Below are 19,780 nucleotides of genomic sequence, written 5' to 3' on the forward strand. Positions count from 1 at the left end.
TTTCACGTCACAAACCTCTAGAACTTTCAGATCGGAGTGAGCAGACAATATTTTGAATTCGAACCCACGTATGGAAACGTATTGTTTCTGTGCTACAGCCGTTTGAAAACATATAGTTTTGCAACAGAGAAGTAATGTGGGGATTGTCCATTGTCGTTTAACTTCCATCTTACCTCTCTGAGATGGTTCGGGACTCATGCACAAGGGTGTGAGTGATAGAACAACATGGTTGAGTACACATTTGCAGACTACTCCGACATGATCCTTCTGTATAGCGAAGCTAACGGTAATGGAAGAGCTGTTCGTCGCCTTTATTAAGAGCGTTATGCAGAACATCCGACTCCATCGCATACGGTTTTCGCCACAATTATGCGACGGCTTCGAGAAAGAGGTACCTTCACCGTCAGCAGGCGTGACTGTGGTGCTCCAGGGAGACACTGCATACCGGAACTGGGAGGGGCCTACTGCATCACGCTGAAAAGAACGCGTCATGATTGCACCAGCAGTTGCACATGCAATGGGTGTTGCTCCCAACTCCAACTGGTATGATGTGTATGACCAGCAACTACATCCAACACTCCATACCACCTCTAACACTCACAAACACGTGAATGGGGCTCAAACCAGGTGAAAGAGGTAAGTTAGACGTCAAATTATGTCAACCAATCTGACATAAGCAATCCCCTGCCCAACCATGACTACCCTGCTGTAAACCTACCCAGCACACACATTTTCAAGCCGCTGTAGCACGGAAATGATGAGCTTCTAGACATGCGTTCCCATCCAAAATATATACTCACTCCCCTAGAAGTTTGTAACGAGAATTTTCGAACATCCCATATTCTTAATGTATTTTGCACGAACAGTCTGTGGCCAGAAGAAAGCAGGAAACTCCGTTGCGCCATGGGATGATATTCGATAAGATATCGTCTTTACTTGCTGAGTTAGCTGATGACCTTCAGTAGAAGTTCATAGGCACAGCACTAGCGAATAGGGAATGGGTGTCTTAGAAGCCAGCCGTTGTGGCCGAGCTGTTCTAGGCGCTTTAGTCCAGAACCGCGGTTCTGCTGCGGTAGCAGGTTCGAATTCTGCCTCGGGCATGGATGTGTGTGATGTCTTATGTTAGTTAGATTTAAAGTAGTTCTAAGTCTAGGGGACTGATGACCTAAGATGTTAAGTCCTACAGTGTTCAGAGCCATTTGAACCATATTTGGGTGACTTAGATGGACATTGGAATCATGTCCGAGAAATGGCGGTTGAGCACAGCATACTTAAATTTGTGAAGTACCTGAGTCCACTATATCTCTTGAATTCGATAGAAATCAGAGGAATAAGCGCGCCAGGGTTTTGTTATGCAAGGAGAGATCACCTGAAAACTGCAGCGTGGGTTATGGCGGTGACCTGATAACCTATGAGGTTGATGACCTGCGGCCTGGGAGCAGCTAGGATTTTTACGGACGGACAACAAGGCATTATAGAAATTTCATCAATCCCTATGGGAAACAGACTGAACCGTGATTACTACACTCCTGGAAATGGAAAAAAGAACACATTGACACCGGTGTGTCAGACCCACCATACTTGCTCCGGACACTGCGAGAGGGCTGTACAAGCAATGATCACACGCACGGCACAGCGGACACACCAGGAACCGCGGTGTTGGCCGTCGAATGGCGCTAGCTGCGCAGCATTTGTGCACCGCCGCCGTCAGTGTCAGCCAGTTTGCCGTGGCATACGGAGCTCCATCGCAGTCTTTAACACTGGTAGCATGCCGCGACAGCGTGGACGTGAACCGTATGTGCAGTTGACGGACTTTGAGCGAGGGCGTATAGTGGGCATGCGGGAGGCCGGGTGGACGTACCGCCGAATTGCTCAACACGTGGGGCGTGAGGTCTCCACAGTACATCGATGTTGTCGCCAGTGGTCGGCGGAAGGTGCACGTGCCCGTCGACCTGGGACCGGACCGCAGCGACGCACGGATGCACGCCAAGACCGTAGGATCCTACGCAGTGCCGTAGGGGACCGCACCGCCACTTCCCAGCAAATTAGGGACACTGTTGTTCCTGGGGTATCGGCGAGGACCATTCGCAACCGTCTCCATGAAGCTGGGCTACGGTCCCGCACACCGTTAGGCCGTCTTCCGCTCACGCCCCAACATCGTGCAGCCCGCCTCCAGTGGTGTCGCGACAGGCGTGAATGGAGGGACGAATGGAGACGTGTCGTCTTCAGCGATGAGAGTCGCTTCTGCCTTGGTGCCAATGATGGTCGTATGCGTGTTTGGCGCCGTGCAGGTGAGCGCCACAATCAGGACTGCATACGACCGAGGCACACAGGGCCAACTCCCGGCATCATGGTGTGGGGAGCGATCTCCTACACTGGCCGTACACCACTGGTGATCGTCGAGGGGACACTGAATAGTGCACGGTACATCCAAATCGTCATCGAACACATCGTTATACCATTCCTAGACCGGCAAGGGAACTTGCTGTTCCAACAGGACAATGCACGTCCGCATGTATCCCGTGCCACCCAACGTGCTCTAGGTGTAAGTCAACTACCCTGGCCAGCAAGATCTCCGGATCTGTCCCCCATTGAGCATGTTTGGGACTGGATGAAGCGTCGTCTCACGCGGTCTGCACGTCCAGCACGAACGCTGGTCCAACTGAGGCGCCAGGTGGAAATGGCATGGCAAGCCGTTCCACAGGGCTACATCCAGCATCTCTACGATCGTCTCCATGGGAGAATAGCAGCCCGCATTGCTGCGAAAGGTGGATATACACTGTACTAGTGCCGACATTGTGCATGCTCTGTTGCCTGTGTCTATGTGCCTGTGGTTCTGTCAGTGTGATCATGTGATGTATCTGACCCCAGGAATGTGTCAATAAAGTTTCCCCTTCCTGGGACAATGAATTCACGGTGTTCTTATTTCAATTTCCAGGAGTGTATAATATTGTAGTTCTAGAAGCTAGGTACGAGCTTAGCTGTCCAAAGATATGCAAGTAAATCTCGTGTGGTTTTATCTACCGAAACACCCCGCTGTTCAGCTTACTTTAATTAGATAAATCAGTAAACATTCCAACCAGAGGTGCCGGGCGTGGAATCGAACACCTCACTGCGTCGCCCCCTTCCCCGGTTACAATCCTCAGTGCCTTAAACAACGCAATACCCCGTTCCGAGCCTGTCTTTAAATCTAAAGCTCACGCATGTACTGCACCTTGTCATGACTTTTACCAACTCTCAAACGTCGTAACACGGAAGTCGTTATTCACCTCCGACTTTTATAACTCGGCTTCCATTCTTCGCGAGGATAAACCTTCGGGAATCCATTTAAGCGACACTCACGGACAAGAAGGCTTAAAATACAGCTGTGATTGTAACCTTCAGAACATTGGGACAGCCTTGTTAATGTCATCTTGGAGCCCTAGTATCATACGACAGACACACAGTAATATACGACACTAGGTCATAGCAACGCGGCGCTGTGGCTGCCCGCACCTTGTTTTAAGCACCACGCACGGCAGCCCCATGATTAATGGCTATCCCACTTCAGACACGTAACACGGGCAGCACGAGATCTGGCTCGCGCACGGGCCCCTGATGCTTACACGCGTATGTAACACACCTACCCGCCGTCTGTACAAGCACCGATAATATCGGGCCTTCTCGCCTGCTTTTTAGCCTCGCACTTCCATATAAAATGTGCACCGCACCGTGACGTCATGTTCAACACCTTTCATAGAGGAACCTTACAGAATGGCCCCTTCAAGTTTCTCCCCACTTATACAGGGTATAAAAGGTAACTTCTTACAACTCACATTTAGTCCGAAATGACTTTGTATCAAAGGACAGCGACTTACAGAAATCAGGCGATAGTGTTACAGTTTATGGAAAGAGCACTGGAAGAATTAAAAATACGATTGGGCAAGGGAAACATGTTATTCGACAGCTTAACCTAAGAATTTTGAGTAATAAGATCAGGAACAAATCGAAAAAGATTATATAAAAAACAACAGTAGAAAGAATATGATCAGATATTTTGGAACAAAAAGAAAAGATAAACTGCTAGCCATGGAGACGAAGTGCTGGAGTTTCAAGGTAAGACCATTTCAGACATGCACAAAGCAAAAAAATAGTGGAAGCAGTAGGGAATACAACGGCAGCTGTAAGAGGAAAAAGTTGTGGTATGGAAATCTACTACGAATGGATGTTAATAGATGGCCAAAGCGGTATGGAGATTAACCCAGGAGGGAAAAAAGGATATTAAATCAACCACTTACACGATGGATGACAGATGTAAAGGAGACGATGAATGACAGATGTAAAGGAAGCTATGGACTCCAGGAATCTCCAAAAGAGGGGCTAGGTGGAGGTTGAGAAGCGAGAATTTCCATTAACTGTAAACGGCTTGAAACGTTCTACATGTTTGACTGACCTTCATGCAACAGAGTTAATACTCCCTAGGTGGGAAAGTGCAGCTGTGAGATAATGTCTAGAAAGTTTCTACTTGAAATTCTGCGAAGTCTAGGCAGTACGAGCGCCAGTGAGTGTGGGCGTGGATTGTTATAAATCATGACAATCTCACAAGGAAAAGTTACAAACTTGACCTCATATTTTAAAGAGGAAAAAGCACACATACAAGTGATCAGATCCAACAATTGAACCCGCACGAAAATTTGCCAAAGTACTGTATAGTGGAATGAGTAAGATTTGTGAAATATTATTCTGACAATGGTAACAAACTTCGTTCATTGTGTCATAGTGCACGGTTTCTAACCTGTATTTAGTACCAGAGATTTCCTTGCTTCGAAAATGTTTATGTTGCCATTCACAAATTCAGTGTAAATGAATGAAACTAATGAGTGTTTTATTAAGGAGGTAGAGTGGCGCTATTTAATTATTAACAGTACTGTTTTGTGTTATTTCCTTTAGACTTTAAAGCCGGTCCTGTTAAAGTGAAGTACATTGAAGGAGATACGCTATTCTACAACGTGCTTGGCATGATTAAATTGTAAATCGAAACTCATTAACTTCATTTCATAGTAATTCTCCGATTGTTTAAGTTTATTCATTTCGATTTAAGGCATATGTAAATGCGTGTGTGTGTGTGTGTGTGTGTGTGTGTGTGAGGCTGTCATTTTACATTTACAGTATTTTGCGCTCGGGCATCAGACGGCTGAAGTGGGTCGGAGCGAGTGACAAACGGTGCGCATGGAAGTTTTAAGGTTGTACTTTCAGGTCATAACTGTGTGCTATGAGAATTATGGCCCAAATTTTCGTGCCGGGTCGGTTCCTATGGCTGATGTGTTGTACGTATTCACTTTAAAGTATGAGGTCAAGACGGTGTTGTTTCACCGTGAGACTACAACTTCTCACGCCGACAGTTCTGAATGGCATGGAGCAGTTTCCGAGATGGCTGACAGTGCATTGCAGACGCTTCCAACAGCACAGCATTTGGTCTAAAATTGGAATTTAAATGCTATTTAGTTCAATTTGAATTTTTGTTGCTTAAGGTTTTGTAATTATGAGTGATTTCACTGCCGAGGTTACTGTTCAGACATCACGTTGACAAAACATAGCTGTGTTTTATCAAGGGACTCACTATGACTGCCAACAGTCAGAAACAAAATCACAAACGGTGTGATTCAGACACTGTGGTATTATTTATTTTGATAGCTATTTCAACTTTCAACTCACCATTGTAAAAGAGAAAGCAACAAAATTGTAATGAAAGTAGATGTGAACAACGTCGAGCAAAGGCTCTAGATTTGAAAGTGAGAGGATAAACCTGGGGAGCAAGGCCAAATAAATCTGTGCAGAAATAAGGTCAGTCTGGACACAAATCAAGAAAATTTTTCCAGATTTCCTGCAGAAATGAAGAGGAGTTAAGAGGTTATGGGGTTAAATAGAGAAAAGAACACAGAAAAATTATACAAAATTATAAAAGACTCTGTAATTCTTGATTTCAGTAGAAGGAAAGTGTCATCCAGTGCTGGAAGTGAAAGAAAAAGAAACATTACACTGTTTTACTTACAGAAATGGATGATATGTATGCAATAAAAGTAAAACATTCAATTTTTAGATTATCATAGCCATGATTTTTGGATTATCATATCCATCATCTGAGCACATTTAATTTGCCTTGACCACATTCGGGAGGACGACGGTTCAATCCCACGTCCGGCCATCCTGATTTAGGTTTTCCGTGATTTCCCTAAATCGGTCCAGGCAAATGCCGGGATGGTTCCTTTGAAAGGGCACGGCCGACTTCCTTCCCCGTCCTTCCCTAAACCGATGAGACCGATGACCTCGTAATTTGGTCTCTTCCCCCAAACAACCCAACCCATTCCAACCCTTGACCACATGAGGAGCCTATGCTTGGAGCCTTTGAGTAGTACCTAAAGATACCCATCACAATAGCTGGTGACAGCTATCATTTGATATTACTCAGTGACTCCGAGCACTGCCTTCTCATGTGGTGTGGGCAAATTATTTCTGGTCAGATGACGGTTATGGTAACTGAAACTGGTCAGCACAAAGAAATTTTACAAACGTGATTTAGCCTAATGCTATTTATTGTTATCTGCCTTAATGAGTTTACGTTGTTTTTCTAGTCTTCAAGTCCCAAGAGTGGTTTCATGCATCTTTCAGCGTTACTTTATCCTGAGCAAGACACTTCATCTCCGAATAATCACTGCAACCCACATTCTACTGAATCTGGTTACTGCATTCATCTCTTGGGCTCCCTTACGATTTTTATCCCCCCCCTCTCCACCCCCCAATACTTCCCTTCAGTACTAAACTGGTGATCCCTTGATGTGTCAGAATGTATCCTCCTAACTGATCCCTTTTGGTCAGCACAAAGAAATTTTACAAACGTGATTTAGCCTAATGCTATTTATTGTTATCTGCCTTAATGAGTTTACGTTGTTTTTCTAGTCTTCAAGTCCCAAGAGTGGTTTCATGCATCTTTCAGCGTTACTTTATCCTGAGCAAGACACTTCATCTCCGAATAATTACTGCAACCCACATTCTACTGAATCTGGTTACTGCATTCATCTCTTGGACTCCCTTACGATTTTTATCCCCCCCCCTCTCCACCCCCCAATACTTCCCTTCAGTACTAAACTGGTGATCCCTTGATGTGTCAGAATGTATCCTCCTAACTGATCCCTTCTTCTAGTTATATTGCGCCACAAATATGTTTTCTCCCCAACTTTATTCAGTACCTCCGCATTAGTTACGTGGTCCACCCCTCTAATGTTCAGCATTCTTCTGTTGCACCACATTTCAAAATTTTCTGTTCTCTTCCTGCCTAAATTATTTAGCGGTCGTGTTTCAGTTGCATAAACGGCTACGCTCCATGCAAATACTTCCAGAAAATTCTTCATGACACTTAAATCTATATTCGATGTTAACAAATTTCTCTTCAGAAATGTTTTTCTAGTCATTTCCAGTGTATATTTTATATCCTCTCCACTTCGGCCACCATCGGCTACCTTGCCGTCCAAATAACAAAAATCATGTACTAATCTGAGAGTCTCGTTTCCTAATGTAATTCCGTCAGCATCGCTTCATCTAATCCGAGTCTCACTGTCCGTTAAAGACACTGTCCGTTCCGTTCAACTGCTCTATCTAGTCCTACGCTGTCTCTGACATAATTACAATGTCAATGGCAAACATCAAAGTTTTTATTTCTTTACCGCGAACTTTAATTCCTACTCGACTTTTTTTTTGGTTTCCTTTACTCCTTGCTCAATGCACGAGTACATCATTGCTCAACGAATTTATATAAATACAGAAACAAAGTAAATGGCATGAAGTTTATGTGAGTGTAAGTTCTAGGGGATGAAACTAATAAAAGGAAACAGGAAAAAAACAAGCGTTTTAAGAAATGGAGAAGAGGGAGGAAAATTTAAAAAAATAGGGAAGAAAATAATAAATGGAAGGACACAAGAGGATAAACATTTGGAAGTAAGTTATTGGGAAATGAAATGGAAAATCTGGAGGAGAAAAGAAAGTAGAACATGTATCTTGGCAAGGAAAGTGACACAAATCAATAAACGGGAATCTTTAGTTTTTGTCACTGTGAAGTTTTGTGTTGGATGCATGTCTGAAGGTACAAACATGGTTACGACAGTTACAGCTGTTGTAAATGTTACGAAATTTCTTGCGTAGCAATGTACAAAGAAAAAAATGGAAATTTCTACTATAAAGAAAATTCGTATCGAATCCCTTTTCTCGGTTGAAAACTATTCCTATATTATATAATGCTATTTACTACTCTGTTTTCGTAAAATGTGTTGCTTAAAATGTACCTATGTTCCTTGCTGAACTGTATTGATATTCATAAATTAAAATTTTGCGTTTTGTATTTTTGTAATACAACAATTTCAACTTTTTCCAATTTTTATTATAACTTCAGCATTAATTTTGTTTGATGGAGGCTCGAATTCAGAAAAAAAACATCATTATCGACTAGAGACAGAACGTTCATATTAAGAGGACATGTACATTAGTATGCTCTGCAAAAATGATTAGCGCCTGAAGTATGTCGGCCCTCCGGTTCAAGGTCAATATCGATATTGCGCAACACCAGCTACCGGTAAAATGTGCCTGCGGCTTTCGTTGTCGTTATAAACTGAAGGTGATGGATCAGTGTGACTTGAGCACACTTTCAGGGTGCCCCGCAGACGTATGTGCGAACAGTACAGTCAAATCATTGAGTTTGAAAGAGGGCGAATTATTGGCATAAGAGAATGTGACATATACAGGGTTATTAGAAATGATTGAAGCGATTTCACAGCTCTACAATAACTTTATTATTTGAGATATTTTCACAATGCTTTGCACACACATACAAAAACTCAAAAAGTTTTTTTAGGCATTCACAAATGTTCGATATGTGCTCCTTTAGTGATTCGGCAGACATCAAGCCGATAATCAAGTTCCTCCCACACTCGGCGCAGCATGTCCCCATCAATGAGTTCGAAAGCATCGTTGATGCGAGCTCGCAGTTCTGGCACGTTTCTTGGTAGAGGAGGTTTAAACACTGAATCTTTCACATAACCCCACAGAAAGAAATCGCATGGGGTTAAGTCGGGAGAGCGTGGAGGCCATGACATGAATTGCTGATCATGATCTCCATCACGACCGATCCATCGGTTTTCCAATCTCCTGTTTAAGAAATGCCGAACATCATGATGGAAGTGCGGTGGAGCACCATCTTGTTGAAAGATGAAGTCAGCGCTGTCGGTCTCCAGTTGTGGCATGAGCCAATTTTCCGCGGGCTACGCGTGAAACTTGCCTGAACGCGTTCAACCGTTTCTTCGCTCACTGCAGGCCGACCCGTTGATTTCCCATTACAGAGGCATCCAGAAGCTTTAAACTGCGCATACCATCGCCGAATGGAGTTAGCAGTTGGTAGATCTTTGTTGAACTTCGTCCTGAAGTGTCGTTGCACTGTTATGACTGACTGATGTGAGTGCATTTCAAGCACGACATACGCTTTCTCGGCTCCTGTCGCCATTTTGTCTCACTGCGCTCTCGAGCGCTCTGGCGGCAGAAACTTGAAGTGCGGCTTCAGCCGAACAAAACTTTATGAGTTTTTCTACGTATCTGTAGTGTGTCGTGACCATATGTCAATGAATGGAGCTACAGTGAATTTATGAAATCGCTTCAATCATTTGTAATAGCCCTGTACATCTGGTAAATTGCTGCTCGTGTGGGACAAAGCGTTTCGGCAGTGAAACGTTTGTGTGCCGAATGGTTCACGGAAGGCGTAGAACAAAGCGAGATGGGTGAGGTCGCAGCACCCAGAACATTCCCCGAGAAGATCGACACATCGTCCGAATGCCATTGAAGGACAGATCTGCGTCCTCCTCGGCTCTGGCGCAACAGTGGAACAGTGTAACACACCGTACACCTCCATGATGACAGTCCGTCGCCGTTTATTAGGGCATGAGATAAGTGAGCGTCGTCCATTTTTCCGCCTACCTTTGACGAATGTGCAGAAACGTGCTAGACGGCAATGGTGCATGGAACGACGTCACTTGGGACAAGAATGACATCAGATAGTGTTTTCGGGCGAATCCAGGGTCTGTTTGTTTGAAAATTTCTCCGCAGACAGGGGAAGCGACATCACAGTGACTGCATTCACACAAGACAAACAGCGCCAACTTAACGCCTTAAGGTGTGGGTGCTGTGGGATACAACAACAAATCACAGTTAGCGCGTGTCTAGGGCACTGTGACCAGTGTGACCCCAGGAAGACAATGCACGACCACATGTTGCTGCACGAGTACGTACTTCTTGGTGTTACAGAATGTCAGCCTTTTGCCCTGGCTCTCCAGATCACCAGACTTGTCACGAATCAAAAATGTGTGGGATATGGTGAAACGACGGGTGCAGCGCTGTGACCAAATGTCAAACACCACAAACGAACTTTGGAACCAGGTGAATGCAGTATAAATGGCTATACTACAGAACGTCATTCGCGGCATATACACGTCGATGCCATCACGCATGAAACAAGTTATCAAGGCCTATGGCGGACCCTCTGCCTCTTAGACAACAGGACACATACTAAACTATACTAAACTGAGGTGACTGAATGGTAATCATTTCTGCAGAAGATACTACACACATCAATAAAGTTTTGCATCATCACGGTTCACAGAACTCCTGAAGATAGACACTGACGGTGGATATTGTATGACAGACACAGTCCCTCTGACTGTTCAGAGGTGTCACTAAACCCACCCAAAGATGTAAACTACCATGCATCAGCAGCGCCTATTAGACGGATGGGGTCCTACAGCCGATCAGTTCCAGTCATTCCACCAGGAAGGAGGTACACGGCTCGTGTTGTAAGTAGACTGTATAGGTTTTTTTTATTGGTAACGCCACATAGCGCTCTGTATGAAAATCACTGGCTGTGCTGTGTGCAGTCTGTGGCTGGTTTGCATTGGTGTTGGCTATTGTAGTGTTGGGCAGCAAAGCGCGTAGCGTTGCGCAGTTGGAGGTGAGCCGCCAGCAGTGGTGGATTGAGGAGAGAGATGGCGGAGTTTTGAAATTTGTAATACTGGATATCATGAACTGCTATATACATTATGACTTTTGAACACTATTAAGGTAAATACATTGTTTGTTCTCTATTAAAATCTTTCTTTTGCTAACTATGCCTATCAGTAGTTAGTGCCTTCAGTAGTTTGAATCTTTTATTTAGCTGGCAGTAGTGGCGCTCGCTGTATTGCAGTAGTTCGAGTAACGAAGGTTTTTGTGAGGTAAGTGATTTGTGAAAGGTATAGGTTAATGTTAGTCAGGGCCAATCTTTTGTAGGGATTATTGAAAGTCAGATTGCGTTGCGCTAAAAAATATTGTGTGTCAGTTTAAGCACTGTCATGTACAATTTTTCTAAGGGGACGTTTCATATGTCGACCCTTAGCCGAGGATACCTCACTGGAATCTTCTGATTTTTTCTTGTAGTTTGTGTAATTAGTGTAGCTTTTGTTTATTGCTAGCGCGTAATCGTAGTGAAAATCTCCTTTGTAGTTGCAGTCTTTCATTGTTGTACAGTAAAACAGTTCCGGCATGCATGTAGATTTGCACCAATTATTTCGCAGCTGCAATTAACTAGATATTATTTTCAGTGCTATGTTAATGTGTTCTCTTATTTTTGCTCTTCAAATTGTGCTTTTCTGTGTTATCGTGTGAAATATTGTGACAATAATGGCGTGTGAAAAACGTAACACTAGGCTCCAAAGTAAACTGAGAAATAATAGTGACGACGAGCGTAGCTTATCAGCACCACTGTCTAGTGAATTAACAGACATTCCAAGTAGTAATTTGGTAATTGTGCATAGGGAATGGAGCGGGCGGCAAATAATGGTGTAGACAGTGAAACAGGTAGTGAACAGGGAAGCATTATCGATCGATCGGTCGGCAACAGCTCGTCTCAGGAATCCGAAATGACAGAACACAATATTGCAAATACTGTAGACTTAGGTTTTGCGTCCTCATCGTTTTCTCAAATAAGTCAAGACACATTTTCTGCTTGTCAAAATGTGAATGTTGTCGGTGAAAATGCACTGCCAAAAAGCATAGAGAAACAGATTCCAGACACTAATACATTATTATTGCAATTAATGCAACAAATGGAACAAAATCAGAGACAAACACAGCAAAAGCTTCAAAAGTTAGACACAATGGAACAAAATCAGAGACAAACACAGCAAAGGCTTCAAAAGTTAGACTCATTGGAACAAACTCTCGAACAAACAATGTATTTATCTTAATAGTGTTCAAAAGTCATAACGTATACAGCAGTTCATGATATCCAGTATTAAAAATTTCAAAACTCCGCCATCTCTCTCCTCACATCCACCACTGCTGGCGGCTCACCTCCAACTGCGCAACGCTACGCGCTGTCAACATCCAGCTGCCCAACACTACAATAGCCAACAACAATGCAAACCAGCCACAGACTGCACACAGCACAGCCAGTGATTTTCATACAGAGCGCTATGTGGCGTTACCAATAAAAAAACCCTATACAGTCTACTTACAGTGTTATCTGTAGTCAACCATGCCTAGACGGTCATACCGTGGTTCGATCGCGTCCGCATTGTTACTTTGTCCCAGGACGGGCTGTTAACAAGGGAAGAGTACAGGCTTCTCGGAGTGAACCAAATCGATGTTGTTCGGACATGGAGGAGCTACAGAGAGACAGGAACTGTGGATAACCTGCCTCACTCAGGCCACCCAAGGGCTACTACTTCAGTGGGTGACAGCTACCTATGGATTATGGCTCGAAGGAACCCTGACAGCAACGTCACTATGTAATAACGTTTCTCGTGCAGTCACAGGACGTGTTACGATTCAAACTGTGCGCAATAGGCTGATTCATGCGCAACTTTACTCCCGACGTCCATGGCGAGGTCCATCTTTCCTACCACGACACCATGCAGCGCGGTTCAGATGGGCCCAACAACATGCCGTATGGATCGCTCAGGATTGGCATCACGTTCCCTTCACCGATCAGTGTCCCATATGCCTTCAACCAGACAATCGTCGGAGGCGTGCTTGGAGGCAACCCAGTCAGGCTGAACGCCTTAGACACACTGTCCAGAGTGTGCAGCAAGGTGGAGGTTCTATGCTGTTTTGGGGTGGCATTATGTGGGGCCGACGTAAGTCTCTGGTAGTCATGGAAGGCGCCGTAACGGATATACGATACATAAATGCCATCCTCCGATCGATAGTGCAACCATATCATGCATCAATTCAAGACACGTGCTGCTGGTATTAGAGGTACCGGTTTGTGCAGCAGTCTGGACCACTGCCTCTGAAGGTCTCGCTGCATGGTGGTACAACATGCAATGTGTGGTTTTCATGAGGAACAAAAAGAGCGGAAATGATGTTTATGTTGATATATGTTCCAGTTTTCTGTACAGATTGCGGAACTCTCGGAACCGAGTTGATGTAAAACATTTTTTTTTTTTTTGCTGTGTGTAATGTACTTGTCCTTTGAATATGAACATCCTATCTCCAGTCGTTCAATGTTGTCTGCTTTTCTTAACATAAGTATATATATATATATATATATATATATATATATATATATATATATATATATATATATATATATTGAAAGACGTGCACTTCATTCACCATTCAGTGCTCGTATTTCATATTTCTAATCCCAGCATTCTGGTATTCGGTAATATAATAATTCAGGCCCTGTCAATAATTGCCGGCCGGGGTGGCCGAGGGGTTGTAGGCGCTTCAGTCTGGAACCGCGCGACAGCTACGGTCGCAGGTTCGAATCCTGTCTCGGGCATGGATGTGTGTGATATCCTTAGGTTAGTTAGGTTGAAGTAGTTCTAAGTTCTAGGGGACTGAGGACCTCAGAAGTTAAGTCCCATAGTGCTCAGAGCCATTTGAACCATTTTTTTTTGTAGTTTTTCCTTGTACAGTTGGGCATAATGTGCGCGATGTGTTGGCTAGTGACAGTAGCTTGCAGTTCGGCACTGAAGTGTATTCTTTCATGCTCACTTTTCCGCATCGTCTGGCAATAGCTCTTTCAGTTCTCCCGTGCAAAATTTGACTCAGAATTAGGTCTTCCTAGCTTGAAAACTTGTGCCCTTTGTCCTACGCCACGTGGTGAGTGTCTGGCGCCCCTTCATATTCGTTAACGTAGTCGGACCGCGAGCCAAAGTTATCTAGTATCGCCTGTATGAATAGTTTCGGATCTTGCTGGTTTTATTACTTTAGTACAGGAGGCTACCTAGCGATTCATCCCCAATAGCACCTTTCTTAGGCTGATTCATGGTGGTGGTCGTTGCATGCGTGCAAACCCGTCCTTTAGTAAATTGAACTCCATTTGATAATACGGCGATCGCTACTTCCTTTTCTCCTGCTATCGTGGCTTATTATGAACGTACGTTGGGGGAAGCTGCTAAACTCAATTCTTTCTTCCTCCACCTCCATTTGATTGTATTATTGTTCAATTTTCAAATGTTAAATAAATGTGTCCTTCAATCTTCACATTCTGCCTTTCGTTACGTGAAATCACCCTTGTTTGTCACAGTAGAATAATGCAGAACTATAACTGTTTGCTATAAGGTCGTCCGCAGCTCGTGGTCGTGCGGTAGAGTTCTCGCTTCCCGCGCCCGGCTTCCCGGGTTCGATTCCCGGCGGGGTGAGGGATTTTCTCTGCCTTGTGATGACTGGGTGTTGTGTGCTGTCCTTAGGTTAGTTAGGTTTAAGTAGTTCTAAGTTCTAGGGGACTGAGACCATAGATGTTAAGTCCCATAGTGCTCAGAGCCATTTGAACCATTTTTTTTTGCTATAAGATCGTGCAGGTCTCGCGCCTTTAATGATAGGATGAAGACTCAATATCGCGAGCCTGGGAAGACCATTGCACGCATGGTACCGATAATAGTAATAATAATATTCAATTATTGATAAACTGGGAAGTGTTCACAGCTCTGTGTGAAAAAAAATGGTTCAAATGGCTCTGAGCACTATGGGACTTAACTGCTGAGGTCGTCAGTCCCCTAGAACTTAGAACTACTTAAACCTAACTAACCTAAGGACATCACACACATCCATGCCCGAGGCAGGATTCGAACCTGCGACCGTAGCAGTCGCGCGGTTCCAGACTGCGCGCCTAGAACCGTGAGACCACCGCGGCCGGCGGCTCTGTGTGAGATGTGAACACTAAATCCACTTCATGTGGTAGAAGTAGTGGCCTCTGCTTTATCTTGCTGGTTTAGAAAAAAATATCAAAACTACAGTCCCTGCAGCAAGGAACAGTAACCTGTACAATAAAACGAGCCACAGCTTTTAATATATATTATTGGGGGTGGAAAAGTGTCAGAAGAATTTGCATGACGGGTCAAGGGGTCATAGGAATAACAAAAAAGTTTTTAGAAAGTCGCGAAAAGTGAGACAACTCAAAGAATTAATTAATATTACCTGACAAGAGGTCACATTCGATGAGTCCAATACAATGGGCTTTACTGTCAAAATTACTTTCAATGGACTGTAATTTTTATAGAATTTTTTATGTCGATTGAGTTGTGTCAGTGTTCTTGCCGGGGTGCGGTATGAGAAGAGAAGAAGGGAGAAGACTGGGGCTGACCTTGCGACCGGCGCGGTTGTTGTGCAGGTTCATGAGGCTGCGCGCGTCGCCCTCGACCTCTCGCGCGTCCAGGAAGCGTCGCGCGAGGCGCGTGGCGAAGCGCACGTCGGCGCTGCAGCCGCCCCACGACCAGCCGGCGGGCGGCGCGCGCGGCCGCCGCGGGTCGCAGCCGCAGGCGGACACGTTGCCGCGCGCGCACGCCGCCGCCACGGACCACGCGGCGCCCGCGCTCGCCGCCGCGTACGTGTACGCCGCCTCCCGGCTGCCTGCAACCACAACAACAACACCACGTGTAAACAACCACCGCTGCAGTAGACACACTCATCTGATGGCCGCACGTAGACAACTGTAGGACACTGACAGATATATCTGGTGATCAAAAAGTCAGTATAAATTTGAAAACTGAATAAATCACGGAATAATGTAGATAGAGAGGTACAAATTGACACACATGCTTGGAATGACATGGTGTTTTATTAGAACCAAAAAAATACAAAAGTTCAAAAAATGTCCGACAGATGGCGCTTCATCTGATCAGAATAGCAATAATTAGCATAACAAAGTAAGACAAAGCAAAGATGATGTTCTTTACAGGAAATGCTCAATATGTCCTCCATTATTCCTCAACAATAGCTGTAGTCGAGGAATAATGTTGTGAACAGCACTGTAAAGCATGTCCGGAGTTATGGTGAGGCATTGGCGTCGGAAGTTGTCTTTCAGCATCCCTAGAGATGTCGGTCGATCACGATACACTCGCGACTTCAGGTAACCCCAAAGCCAATAATCGCACGGACTGAGGTCTGGGGACCTGGGAGGCCAAGCATGACGAAAGTGGCGGCTGAGCACACGATCATCACCAAACGACGCACGCAAGAGATCTTTCACGCGTCTAGCAATAAGGGTGGCTTTTTGGTTCTAATTTGTACTGACTTTCTGATCACCCGGTATTAGTATCCGTGACTTATTTTCTTTTTTTAAAAATACCCTTATTTGGTCACTTTCTTGTTTCTATACTAGCCTGGCATTAATGTTAACGCCTTCAACGTTTATGGATTTTTGAGAAAGCGGTAGATAAGGTAAAAAGACCCCTTTTGTGGAAAATATTGGAAATAAAACGTTTTGCTAAACACCTTATTAATACCATAAAAATTCTATACATATGCACAAAAATAGTTATAAGTTTAGGTTGTAAAATGTCAGATGAAATTTTAATAACTCGCGGTGTCTGACAAGATCCCTGTATATCACGTACTTTGTTTGATTTATATAGAGACGGCCTGTTTATGTAGACCAAATACAGCCAGGAATTAATATAGGATATAGTGTGCCATTAAATACTCTGTTATAAGCTGATGACCCGATAATTATACAGGAAACAGAAGATAATTTACAAAGAGCAGTATATAGATTGAACAAAAACGCTATATACAACTACTATATCTACAAATAAGAAAACGATAACGGCTTTCAAAGCGATGAATCCAGCCAGATTGAAAGTAATAATAAACGAGAAAATTTTGTAACAGGTGTCCTACTTCAAGTATCTTGGATGTCACATTAGTTTTAACTATGACAAAGGCATTAAGAAGAAGGTAAACAAATATTAAGTTCTCTGCAAAGCAATTGGAAGAACTTTGGGAATTAAAATCGAGAAAGAACACACAAATGAATTTATATAAATTTATGGCTGCACCTATTCTGCCGATGGACGTTACTGAGCTCGTCGCGTGCAACTTGCCGGGGGAGGTTCTGTGACTTTTTGGGAGGCGCAGGCGGCCGAATTTTACGACGAAGGAATTTCCAAGCTCGTCCATCGCTACGATAAGTGCCTTAATTTAAATGGCAGCTATGTAGAAAAGTAGTATTTAAGTGTGGCTTTCATCTGTATATAATTAAAAAAAATTTCCAATACTTTATTTATTTTCAATTCGAAAAGTAATGTACTTTGTGGATAGCCCTCGTATTTCGTACCAGTTACTGCTCAATGCCGGCAACGACGTAACGCATCTGGTTGACTCTAACGCACGTTCCTGATCAAAATCTACATGAAGTGCGTGCGGTTTTCGTGCCTGCATGTAAACCAGGAACCAGCCTCGATGCGAGTGTATGACGCCAGTGATGTATACATTGTGCCGAGCAAGGAGTTCTCAATTTCCGAGTATGTCTGCACAATGCACATGCTCCGAAACAAGGGACAATGGCGGCCTCTTCTAACATCAGAACTTAACGTATTCTGGACGAGCTCACTTCTGTCACACAAAACTGTGTTTTCCTGTCCCCTTAATCTTTGCCGTGATGTGTGCTTTGTTTTCGTGACACATTTAAAAGTCACACAAGGTCCTGTTTTTTTTTCCTCCTACAAGAGAGACGAAATATCTTAAACCGAAAAGGTATTTCCGCTTTACAGGCAAAAAGCCTACAAGAAGCAGAAATAAGAGCGTGAATAGATAATCGTGTTTTGATGGGAATTATTTCAACAGTGAAGAAGTTAGAATTATTTGGCGAGAAAAATAATTTTCGTTGTTATTTGGTCCTTAACAAGGAAGCAGGATACGAAGGATAAAGCAAAGAGGTGCTATTTACCGCGCTCTAGATGTTGTATGATGTGTCTGCAGGTATATATTTTCTAGAGCAAATTATTGTTTATGTTCTGAAATGTTTGGATGAGAGTTTCTCGTTCTTTCAGTTCTCAGAAGTGTAAAGAATTTAACGCCGAACCATTAACAAGATCTTCCGCTACCAATTCTGCTTGGGCCATTAATAAACTCTTATCATTGCTTATTCGCTTTTTTTCCTAATGAGGATAGTCTCTCATAATCTCACTTTCACGGTTCAGATTCCAAACTGCACAGTAAAACAGACAGCTTTACAACATACGTAATTTTAAATGAAACAACAAGTTTACTGTTACCAGTTACTGTTTATTTATCTCCCGACGCGTTTCAAAGGTTTAAACCTCCATCATCAGGTGGATTTACATTTGTAAATATGAAATTTGTGTGTGTGTTGTGTTACGGTGTTTTGGGGGAACTTGTGGCACAAGTTCCTCCAAAACATTGCATTCTGCACGTCCTCTGAAGTCACTCTGATCCATTTGTGGTGTCACCGCCAGACACCACACTTGCTAGGTGGTAGCTTTAAATCGGCCGCGGTCCATTAGTACAAGTCGGACCCGCGTGTCGCCACTGTCAGTAATTGCAGACCGAGCGCCACCACACGGCAGGTCTAGAGAGACGTACTAGCACTCGCCCCAGTTGTACGGACGACTTTGCTAGCGACTACACTGACGAAGCCTTTCTCTCATTTGCCGAGAGATAGTTAGAATAGCTTTCAGCTAAGTCCATGGCTACGACCTAGCAAGGCGCCATTAACCATTTCTAGAGAGAGTCTCACTTGTATCATCAAGAATGCTGTATACAAATGATGGATTAAAGTTAAGTATTCCAGCAGCTACGTACTTTTCTTTATAGCATTCATTACGTATCCTGTTTCAGACTTAATGCAAGCCTGCGTGAGTTGACTCGTGCATTTCGGCCTCCTCTATAAATTAGTGTGCGTTGTGTTGGCTAATCTGCCGACACAACACCATTACCTTCGGTTTATAGCGAGAACAAGAGCCGCACGCGCATTTTATCGGAAGGCGCTGTTGCCCGCATTAACGATGTTGACTTTGAATATGCGGGACGATATGGTTCAAATACTAATCATTTCTGCAGAACATAAATGTTCTGTGAATATGAAGGTGCTATCTTTAGTTTTTGAGGGTGTTCTGTTTCTTCTGAACATGAGTCTAGATTAACCTTTGGCAGGCCTAGGATCGTAGAGGATATCCTGTTTCATGCCATGTACCAGGGATGCACGACATATACACTCCTGGAAATGGAAAAAAGAACACATTGAGACCGGTGTGTCAGACCCACCATACTTGCTCCGGACACTGCGAGAGGGCTGTACAAGCAATGATCACACGCACGGCACAGCGGACACACCAGGAACCGCGGTGTTGGCCGTCGAATGGCGCTAGCTGCGCAGCATTTGTGCACCGCCGCCGTCAGTGTCAGCCAGTTTGCCGTGGCATACGGAGCTCCATCGCAGTCTTTAACACTGGTAGCATGCCGCGACAGCGTGGACGTGAACCGT

At 44.1% G+C, this 19,780-nt stretch overlaps 1 protein-coding gene across 1 annotated transcript in view; it reads right to left on the reverse strand.

Moving 5' to 3' along the window:
• The window catches only part of LOC126088302 (protein Wnt-2), a 529,210-nt gene that overhangs the window by 66,633 nt on the left and 442,797 nt on the right, over positions 1–19,780 (reverse strand). The window contains exon 3 of the mRNA XM_049906433.1: positions 15,641–15,906. Within this exon, the coding sequence (XP_049762390.1) occupies positions 15,641–15,906 (266 nt within the window). The remainder of the gene's footprint in view (positions 1–15,640; positions 15,907–19,780) is intronic.

Source organism: Schistocerca cancellata, chromosome 6 (assembly GCF_023864275.1).
Source record: "Schistocerca cancellata isolate TAMUIC-IGC-003103 chromosome 6, iqSchCanc2.1, whole genome shotgun sequence".
NCBI classification, from domain to species: Eukaryota; Metazoa; Arthropoda; class Insecta; order Orthoptera; family Acrididae; genus Schistocerca; species Schistocerca cancellata.